This window comes from Microtus ochrogaster, chromosome 5 (genome assembly GCF_000317375.1).
Source record: "Microtus ochrogaster isolate Prairie Vole_2 chromosome 5, MicOch1.0, whole genome shotgun sequence".
NCBI lineage: Eukaryota > Metazoa > Chordata > Mammalia > Rodentia > Cricetidae > Microtus > Microtus ochrogaster.
This window is the reverse complement of record NC_022012.1, coordinates 42,648,246-42,658,804: the sequence shown is the minus strand read 5'-3', so window position 1 is coordinate 42,658,804 and position 10,559 is coordinate 42,648,246. Positions and strand designations below refer to the sequence as shown.

The following is a 10,559-nucleotide window of genomic DNA, read 5'->3' as shown; positions in this document are numbered from 1 at the left end:
TTTTTTGCTTTTTTGAGACAGGGTTTCTCTGTGGTTTTGGAGCCTGTCCTGGAACTAGCTCTTGTAGACCAGGCTGGTCTCAAACTCACAGAGAACCACCAGCCTCTGCCTCCCAAGTGCTGGGATTAAAGACATGCGCCACCACCGCCCGGCCATGTAAGTAGTTTTTACACTAGGAATCAGGAAAAAAAAAAAAATATACGTTCCGTACAGACAGATGATGTTAGGTCTGAGTTGGCTGAATCTTCACAGACAACATCCATTGTTCCAGATGGCTGGTTACCTTTTCAGCTGGATGTGTGCTTCCTGCATGTCTGTGTTAGGGTCCTAGACCATTGTTGATGCACTTCTAGACACTTCTGAATTTGTGTCCCGTACCTTCCTATATCAGGTGTCAACAAGCACCCATAACTCCAGCTCCAAAGGACTTAACAGCCCTTTTCTGGCCTCCATGGTTACTCCCACCAGACACATACATACATATAGGATAAAACTGAACAACAAACAGAACAACAACCAAACCCATAGAGGAAAGGGGAGTCTTATTAACAACACATTCTCAGAGGATAGACTGGATGGATGCTGGAACAGTAGACATCTCCTAAACCTAGTTAGGACTTTTTATTCCCTGGGTAGGCAGAGGAGGCAAGGCGTTCTTATCTGGGCATGATGCCACACACTTCACAAGGCAGAAGCAGGCGGATCTCTGTGAGTTTGTGGTCAGGCTCTTATACAGAGTGAGTGTCAGGTCAGCCAGGGCCATACAGGGAGACTGTCTCAAAACAAAAAAGAACGAAAAAGGGACATTTGAAATGAATCCCTGTCTTGTAGTGGCATCAGACCTATCTAACATGTGGAAGAGAACCCGAGATTGTTTCTTACAACAACTTCTTTAAAATTTAGAAGTTACTGAATCAAGCACTGACCTGTCGGTTGGCTTGCTTATCTTTCTGGCTTGCAGCTGACCGATGATAAACAGTCAAGTGTTGTTATTTTACCAGCTCTGCTTAGCCTTGGCCAAAGAAGTATTTTTCTTTTAGATTCTTTGACGACCCAAAATATGATTTAATGGATCAGTTGGTTGATCTGTACCCTGGGGGAACTTCGGGTGTGTGTCCATACAGTTGCTCATGAATAGAGGATTTGTTTAGTGGCTTAAGTCAGATGAGGATAAGGAAAATACTTAAGAGATGTCAGTTGTGTGGAAAGTGTATGTGTGTTTTATTCTCATGCGAGGGTCTGAGGAACATGGGTTTTTTTTTTTGGTTTTTGGGTTTTGTTTTGTTTTGTTTTTTGTTTTTGCTGCGAGAAGCATCCTGTTTTGCAAACTTAATTGGATGTCTTAGGTTGCCAAAGGGCAGTCTAGAAGAAGTCAATAGATTTGTAGTATGTCTTTTCTGTACTTTAGTTTTTTAAAATATATGTTTTGTTTCTCCACCAAGATTATCAACATCTGTTTTTGCATTTGGCTACAATTTAGTTTCAGACACTAGGCCTATTTTAGACTAGCTGTTGAATTTCAGCTATAGAAACTCAGTGGGGCCCTTGCTGCCGGTCCTAATGACCTGAGTTCAATCCTTAGGAACCACATGGTGGAAGGAGAGGACCAACTCCTGTCCTCTGACTTCTGACTTACACACACACACACACACACACACACACACACACTCTCTCTCTCTCACACACACACACACACACACTTATATTCTTGCATAGAAATAAATAAAAACTCAATAAAAATTTTTAAAAAGGAGATAAGCTGTGTTGATTAAACTTGAATTCCTCAAAGCAATTGAAATCCATCTTTACCACCTTACTGGTCATAATTCCTTGCATTAAGTAGCAGACAGTCTTCTGCAGAGTTCACATGAGTTGCCTGTAATTTCTTGCATTCTGTTAGGACCTGATGAGGAAAGCTAGACTTTCTTATGACCTTTGTCTTTTGAGGAGTGAGTAGCTTAGTTCTACTGGTCAGGCTCCCTGTTAGACTCTGGAGTGCACTGGAGGGCTGGCAAGCTGGCTCAGTGAGTAAAGGCGCTTGTGACCAAGACTGATGACCTGAATTTGATTTCAGAACTCAACTGGTAGAAGGAAGGAACTGTCTCCCACAAGTTGTTCTTTGACCTCCACGATGATTCTGTTACAAGTGTGTGTGTGTGTGTTTGGCGTGCAGATAAAATTTAAGGGCCAGAGAGATAGCTCAGCAGTTAAAGCAATGTACTGGTCTTACAGAGGACCTGAGTTCAGTTCCCAGCATCCCTGTTGGGCAGCTCACAGCTTATAACTCCAGCTCCAAGGGCGCCGTGCTCTCTGGCCTCCAAAGACACCAGCACACATGTACTGATACACACATGTACATACCTAAAACGAGATCTTTAAAGACTTTTTTAATTTAAAGAAATTTGTAAATGGAACTGAGAAGTTGAGGACCATTTTTTTTCTTCAGATATTAGTTACGTTTTAAAAATCATTAGCTTTTGAAATATCAAACTAGAACTACAGAATATAACTTGATTCCCAGATCAGATCTAGCAATCTGTTGTTTATTTGATTCTCGTCCTCAGTTCTCTCCTCTCCAGAGTGTTTGGATTTTCTTCATATTTGGTATGCAGATATCAATATGTATTTAAAAATGAAAGGATGTTGTCGGGGTAACAGCTTAGTCAGGAAAGTGCTTCCTGTAAAAGCAGAGTACCCTGAGTTAGATCCTCACCCCTATGTAAGAAGCCAGCCTGGTGGTGCACATCTGTAATCCCAGTTCCAGGGAGGTGGAAATAATTGGCAAGCCACAGGTCCCTCGGTGGATGGCTCCTGAGGAACCATACCCAAGATTGCCCTCTGACCCCACATGCTTGTGCATATACACCCCTCTCCCTAATACATCCATAAATAAATACAATTTGAAAGTAGGGTTTTTTCTGAGATTCTTTCGTAGCTCTGGCAGGCTTAGAACCTGTCCTGTAGACCCAGCGGCCTCAAAGTCAAGGACATCCGTTTCTGTCTCAGCCTCCCCAGTGTAGTGATTAAAGGTGTGCATCACCATGCCCAGCCTCTGTTGAGTTTCCTGATGACTAATGGCTTTTCCCACCCACAGGGTCCCAACCTGATTATCAAACAGCCGGATGAGTTGCTGGACAGCATGTCAGATTGGTGCAAGGAGCATCATGGGAAGGTAACATTACCAAATAACAAGAGTGCTGCTTTGGGGATCGGTCACAAGCTTGTTGCTCCCACATCTGAGTCCTGTGCCCTTGGTGGATGGTGTTATGAAAGGGTTAGAGGAAGATGGCTTGACAAACCCGGGCAGCTGCTTGCTCGTTCACTTTTCATCTTTGGGACCTCTCGAGATCACCTTCTCCTGAATGTCCTCTTTTTCTCTCTTCTACATTCAGTCTGTCGCGAACGCATTGCGGAATTTCAAGTGTTACTCAAGTCAGTCTTATGGATAAGGTTAGACCTCGACCCACAGAGAAGGGGACTGCTGCTCTCTTAGCTGTCAGAGAATCCAGCCTTGGACTCTGAGCGCCATCTTTGCTGCTCTCTTAGCTGTCAGAGAATCCAGCCTTGGACTCTGAGCGCCATCTTTGCTGCTCTCTTAGCTGTCAGAGATTCCAGCCTTGGACTCTGAGCGCCATCTTTTCTGACTGTGTGGGAGTGATATTGGCAATCAGGAACACACCTTAATTTGGTTTGGAGTCTTTAAGCAACAGCACTGTGTAAATATGGCAGTTTCAGTTCAATCTTGAGCCCCCTCCTCCCCAAACCGGGCCAGCTGTGGTTATATCTGCCCGTTTTTAGAAGTGAAGTTTCATTTCCGGATGCTTTTGAAAACTGACTTTATGTGTTTCTGGTGGGGCTGGGGATTCTCTCTTGCAGTCTGGTCTTACCAAGGCAGTGAAGGAGAGTACAATTACATTGCAGCAGGCAGAATATGAGTTTCTGTCCTTTGTACGACAGCAGACTCCTCCGGGGCTCTGTCCACTTGCAGGTAAAATCCAGTCCTATGTCTGTCTTGTAGATAGTCCTCTATAATAGTGGTTCAAGAGGCCAGGGAGCTCCAGAGTTCCGGAGAGCCCAGCTGAGGCCATCCTTGCCTTCCACCCACCCTGGTTTGGAGTACACGTCTCACTTTTGCGTGTTGGAGCTTGACCTGAGCTGTGAGAAACACAGATGAACTCAGCCAAAACTCCCCCCAACATTTTTATTCTGGAAAAAAACTTCCAAATGCACAGAAAAGTTGGATATTGTCATGGTTAACCTTTGTCACGTTGGTTTTCCTATATATATATATATATATATATTTTTTTTTTTTGCTGCTTTTGGACATTTGAAAATAAACTGCAGGCTTTGTGATACTTCCTTCCCAGAGTCCCCCTCAAGCAGCTCCTAAGAGTAAGGACATTTTCTCATGTAACAAGGTATTATTGTTGCATTGGAAATTATTAGCACCATTTAAGGATATCCGCGGTACCCAGCCTACATTTGAAGTACCCTAAAGTGTCTGTTTTTAAACCGAGATTTAGTCACTGCTCATATATATTTTATTTGGCTATTTTGTCTCTAGTCTAAAGTCATTGACCTATCTTCCCCACCCCTGCCTCACCCCTGTGACATTGACTTTAAAGAGACCAGGTCTGTTACGTGAGGCCTTTTAAAGGGTTGGTTGTCAGAGGAAAGGGAATGTTCTGGCAGGGCGTGTTTGCACTGGTGTATGTAGACCGAGACGGTAACTTAACACTTGAAATACAAAGAAAAGTTTGGGGCATTATATGTGAGATCATATATTGTATCATTTTTTCCCCTTAGCCGATGCGGCTGATGTCTATTTTAAAGTTCTCGTTTAAAATCCAGTGTTTATAATAATAAATCACTGTATGAAAACATGAATATGGATATGATTTGTCAAAAATATTGGAATGTAAAATAAAGGTTTATCTACCATATGATTCAGTTAAGTTTTTAGTGTTAGTAGTGTGGATTTTGTGACACTGGGAACAAGTTTGCACATCCGGTATGAACTTGAAAAGTGACAGATTTAAACGCTTTAAGTTCCTGGAATGTTAGGCGGTCATTCTGCCCAGGAGGTTTATTGTGAGCTAGACTGATGATCTGCCGGGGAATCCATATTTGTAACCTAATCGGAAGTACTCAGATTTGATGGCGACATCAGTTTTCAGGAACTGTTTGAAAAGAAAAAATTAACTTCCGTCTTAAATGTGATCTATGAATGTTTATGTCATGCTGTACACTGTTAGAAACGCGCAGATGCGGTATGCTTCGTGTCTTTCTAGGGAATTCAGTTCATGCAGATAAGAAGTTTCTTGACAAATACATGCCCCAGTTCATGAAACATCTTCATTATAGGATAATTGATGTGAGCACTGTTAAAGAGCTGTGCAGGTAAGGGCCCTGTTTAGGATCTGTTCCATTGCCTCCTGTAGCATGTTTTAATGGAGAATTTGTACGAAATAGTTGAATAGACTCGAGGGTGCTGAGTGGGTGTGTCTTCCTCGTCCCAGTCTCATTTGTACGGGTTCTTATTTATTCGGAGTGGTGAGGCGTGGGAGAAATGTCAGAAGCCTTCCACAGAGCTGTCATTAAACCTTTGTCATTGGCCTCCCCACTGGGAACATAGAGATGACAAGCCCTTGAGTCGCTCAGTCTAGTGAGTTGACAGAGGTGTAGAAAACACCTTAAAAATAAACTGCCTGGTGACTTGTGTGGTGGGAGTGTGCATGCAGAATATGGGGGCTGGGGAGAGCTCAGCGTGTTGGAGGAAAGGGGGGAGTCAGAAAGTTTTATCCAGTACACAGCCTTTTCAGTGAGACTGACAGAGGTTTGAATGAGAAGAGAGCATTCCTGAATGCAAGCGGAGATAGGAGGATGCTAAGGAATTGAAGGCACAGGGATGCTGGGATGTAACGCAGTTAGAGCCTTTGCCTAACGTGCAGGAAGTTCTGGCTTGGAGCCCCCAGCAGTACATACACAGGAATGTTTTAGTGCACACCTGTGATTCCAGTCCTGGGGAAGATGGAGGCAGGGGGATCAGGAAATCAGCCTGGGCTACATGAGATCCTGTCTCGGAAGGAAGGAAGGAAGGAAGGAAGGAAGGAAGGAAGGAAGGAAGGAAGGAAGAAGAAAGAAAGAAGAAAGAAAGAGAAAGAGAAAAAGAAAGGGAAAGAAAGATATATGTTCAAAAAATTACAGATTATTTGTTAATGTTGAAGTGGAAAGCTTGAGATTGGCGAAAGTGAGGTGAGACCAAGGCTGGACCATAAAGAGCTTGTGGGGCTGCTCAAGATGTTTGATTTCGTCTAATAAGGAACGCAGTTCCTTCGAGAAAGCGTTAACCGAAGGGTGAGAAAAATCGAATTATGCCGCTTAAAAAGTGGCAAGGAAAGCGGTGGGAAGAAAGGGGCCGAGTATCATCTCAGGGACTGGAAAACAAGTGAGGGAAATGGCTGTTGGGTACTGAGAAGGGGTAAAACATTTGCCAAGGTCAGCAGACGTGATGCTTGGTTCTTGGATGAGGAGTGAGGAAAGAGAAGCCCGAGAAAGGGGTTAACATTTCTGGCTGAAGCAGCTTAGGTGGATGGTGGAGCTGTTCCTAAGAGGAGCGACTAAGAATAAGGGCTGCATTTGAGGGTGGGAGGGGAGGATGTGTGGTCTTCTGTGTATTAAATTAGAAGTGTCTGGTGGGTCAGGTGGAGATGCCCAGCAGGCAGTTAGATACGTAGGGCAGAAGTTGTAGCGAGGGCTGGGTTGATGTTTAGAGACTTAGGAGTCCCCTATACTGACAGACTTGTTTAAAGAGTTTCTAGTGTAAGGAGAGGAGAAGCCTTTTTCCAGTGTTAATGACTTGAAGAGGTTTGGGGTATAGCTCAGTTGGTGGAGCCTTCCTTAGTCCGTGGGAAGCCCTGGGTTTGAATCCCTAGCACCTCAAACCAAGTGAGGTGCCAGTGATGGTGGTCCTCTGGAGGTGGAGTCAGGAGGACCAGGAGGGCAGCCTGGGCTACCTGAGACCCTGTCTCAGACAAACAAAAGTCAGTAGACAGATGACTTGAAGGTGATTGCTCAGTGTGCTTGAGATGGCTTCCTTTGAGAGTTTATAATTTTTACTGTGTATAGACGCTGGTATCCAGAGGATTATGAATTTGCCCCGAAGAAGGCTGCTTCGCACAGGTAAGATTGGGACTTTCTGAGGGCTGGCACACACTTAACCCCAGTCCTGACTTAAATAATAACCTCTCTTTTCTATTCTTTATTGGGCAGAATAGCATTGTGGAAAGATAGCTTTTCTACAGTAATAGTCCCAAGAATCTGGCTAGGCTTGTGTTGTTCTTTGGCAGGGTTTTGTTTTGGAGGGGGCGTTGTTTTGAGCCATATAATCTGTTACAGTCTTAAAACTTGGTTTGCAAGTAAGAGGACGCAATTTGTGACCTTTGTAGAAGCTAGCACTGTTAGCTCTCTTCTTCCAGAGGATGCAGGTGTGTGGCCTCTGAAGTCAGGACACTGTAAACTTTGTATCAGGCCATCTGTGCTTGCAACCTCAGGCCCACACTGTTTCTTTTACATTTTGGAGCCATTTAGAAAGAAAAGCTGACTGGTGAGGACAAAGGAAGCATTTGGTTTACTGATTTACTTACTCGATAACATTGAATACTGGTCTGGTGTATAGTTTGTGGCATCCCAGAAAGGCCAGCCCCTGAGCTAGAATGGCCTTCTATTGTGTTCACAGGGGACATCCCCAAATGATAGTGTACTACGTCAGGTCTCAGATACTTTATCAGAAACAATGGAGGTTCGGAATTTTTGGAGTTTAGACTTTTTCAGATCTTACTGGTTTTCTTTTTACATTACTTGTGTGTGTGCACATGTGTATGTGTGGATATGGTGCATGGGTGAAGATACAGAGGCGATTTTAATAGTTGGTCATGAGAGTGGAACTCGGGTCATCAGGCTTGGCAGAGGTATCTTTCTTTACCTACTGCCCTATCTGACCAGCTCCTTTTCAGTTTAGGAAGCTGATGGTCAGCTACATTGTTCATCATCATGCCCCTAAGTTGATCTGAAGAAGACTTGCCTCCGTGACACACTAGACCTTTCTACAAAGAAATGTGGCATAGCTCATGACTATATGTAAACATAGGCCAAGATCGGGCCCAGCTTTGCCACACTGCAGGTCCTAAAAATGCTTTGAGAATTCTGGTCTCTTTTTGGGTTCAGTATTGTGATAAGAGATTATGCTTCAGGTGGTAAAGCACCTGGTTTACCAGAAGAAGCACAGCGACCTAGATTCCATTCCCAGAACCCACGCTGCCCTCAGCTCTGAGGAGGCAGAGAAGGGACCCCTAGCATTCCATGGCCGGCCACTCTAGCCTAGTTGGTAAGCTGCAGGCCAACGGGGGACCCTGTCTCAAGAGTGGGTTGGCATCTTCAAGGGTGTCATCCTTGGTTGACCTCTGACCTACAAATGCATATACACATAATGTGTGAAAAATGTGTTGTTAACTAGAGGGGATATATGTATGTGTGTATATTTTGAAATGATATTTCAAAATTATTTTTGACAGTACTATGCATATTTACCATCTCGATCATATCTACCCCTAATTCCCACCCTTCCAAGCATCACTTCATCCCCACTTCCCTTCTCCTTTGAAAGGTCCCCCTCCTAGTTTTATGGTTTGATTTTGTGTGTGTGTGTACACATTTGGGGTTGAGACAAGGTCTCTCAGTATAACCCTGGCTATCCAGGAATTTGCTGTTTAGACCAGGCTAGCCTCAACCTCCTGAGTGCAGAGTGTACACTACCACACTCATTTTCCGTTTTTTTTTTAAAATGTTTTTTGTTGTTGTTGTTGTTTTTTTTTTGTATAACCCACTGAGTTCAGTTAGTGCTGCCTGCTCACGCATGGATGTGGGGTCATCCACCAGAATATGAGTGGCCCTGCCTTGAGGAAGAATGACCCCCACCCCAGCAGCCATCACTTGCCAATAGCTCTTCAGCTAGGGGTAGAAGACTATATTTTTGAGTTTCAATCCTCTATCATACCTATATGATTTAGGAAGAAAGTGGATTATTGCCTTTGTCGTGGAAATGAATACCTTAAAACCCACCTCAGCACTGATGGGCATACACGGAATCCTCTGGAGGAGGCCCTGAGCCTACCACAGTGTATAGATTTATTCGTGCACCATTTTCATAATCGTGGTTACCTGACTTCTCAGGCTTCAGCAGAGAAACAGCAGGTCAGGGAAGCAAGGCTGTTAGCAATCATAGCGCACATTAGCATAGATAGGAGGCAGAACCCCCTTTATGACTAGGTACTCTCTGATAGTCTGATAATTGGCCTTCATTAGGATGACTGAGTCATGAGCTGCCGAGACTCAGTATATTCTGTTCAGGGACACCCTGAAGTTTTCCATAGTGTTTCCCAGACTCTGGTTCGTGGGCTGCTGGTAAGTATTCCATGAATGTGCTTGGTTACGTTGCAGAGATAGGATATGTGTAGTACAGGTTCTTCCTAGGAATCCATGTAGATATTAAATTAGTAAATGTTTTGGAGAGAACCTCAGAAAGGAAATGGTTAACTTCTTCCTAAAGTCATTTGATCCCCTCCACCGCAGACACATCATAGACCTCTGAAATAGTGAGGATTTTTAATCTCCTACATGTAAAACATAAAATAAAGCCAACGCCAGCACTGGTGGCTTGGTACCGCCAAGGTGGTGCTTCTTTCTGCTCCTGTTCGTACCCGCTGTGGCGCACACACTAAGTGGTTCTGAGGTTGCTCGTAAGAAGCCATGATTTTCACCTCTAGGGCTTGGGACTTTTTTTTTTTTCAGTGTGGTGTGTTTGCTCGTAGGGCACTTGATGACATTAGCGAAAGCATCAAAGAGCTTCAGTTTTACCGGAATAACATCTTCAAGAGAAAGACAGACGAAAAGAAGAGAAAAATTATAGAAAATGGGGAAAACGAGAAGACTGTGAGTTGATGCCAGCGCCCCAGCTGCACGGCCCACCTAGTTCTCCAGAAGCCCCCTTCCGTGTCTCTCTCCTGCTGACGACTCGGCAGAGCACCTTTTCTAAAGAAAAACACACGTTTCCAGTTAACTTTGAATCTCCAGAAGCCTCAAGCAGACAAGACAACACGATTCGTTTCTTCTAACCTGCTGTTCCCATTATGACACAGCAACTCCTTTGTAAGCTTCAGGCCACACCCACCCCCTCAGTCCACATCTGCCTTTGCTTATAGGCCATTCTTTTTGTTTGAGAAATGAATAATAAATAAAGCTAGTTCTATTGAAATGCAGCCCTTTCTGTACCATCTATTCTTTAGTAATTTGGTCATGGGGAAAGATGTTTTTTTAAGTAGTATGGCTAAGGCATAAATCTCAAAACACGGTTGGATTAAGTTGTGTGTTTCAAACAGGAAGTGAACGTACTCTCTGATGCTTTACACATCAAGAGTTGGGTGAGGGGCTGGGTTGTGAGAGGATTTGGGCTCGTCATTATCCAATTAACACCTCTGGGACAGACTGCTCTCCACTATGTT

The 10,559-nt window shown here is 43.9% G+C and overlaps 1 protein-coding gene across 1 annotated transcript in view; it reads left to right on the top strand.

Moving 5' to 3' along the window:
• Rexo2 (RNA exonuclease 2) overlaps window positions 1-10,313 on the top strand; it is a 12,332-nt gene extending 2,019 nt beyond the window's left edge. The window contains exons 3-7 of the mRNA XM_005347272.2: window positions 3,095-3,172; window positions 3,877-3,988; window positions 5,292-5,400; window positions 7,129-7,182; window positions 9,870-10,313. Of these exons, the coding sequence (XP_005347329.1) occupies window positions 3,095-3,172; window positions 3,877-3,988; window positions 5,292-5,400; window positions 7,129-7,182; window positions 9,870-9,999 (483 nt within the window). The 3' untranslated portion in view covers window positions 10,000-10,313. The remainder of the gene's footprint in view (window positions 1-3,094; window positions 3,173-3,876; window positions 3,989-5,291; window positions 5,401-7,128; window positions 7,183-9,869) is intronic.
• The last annotated feature ends 246 nt before the right edge of the window (window positions 10,314-10,559 follow it).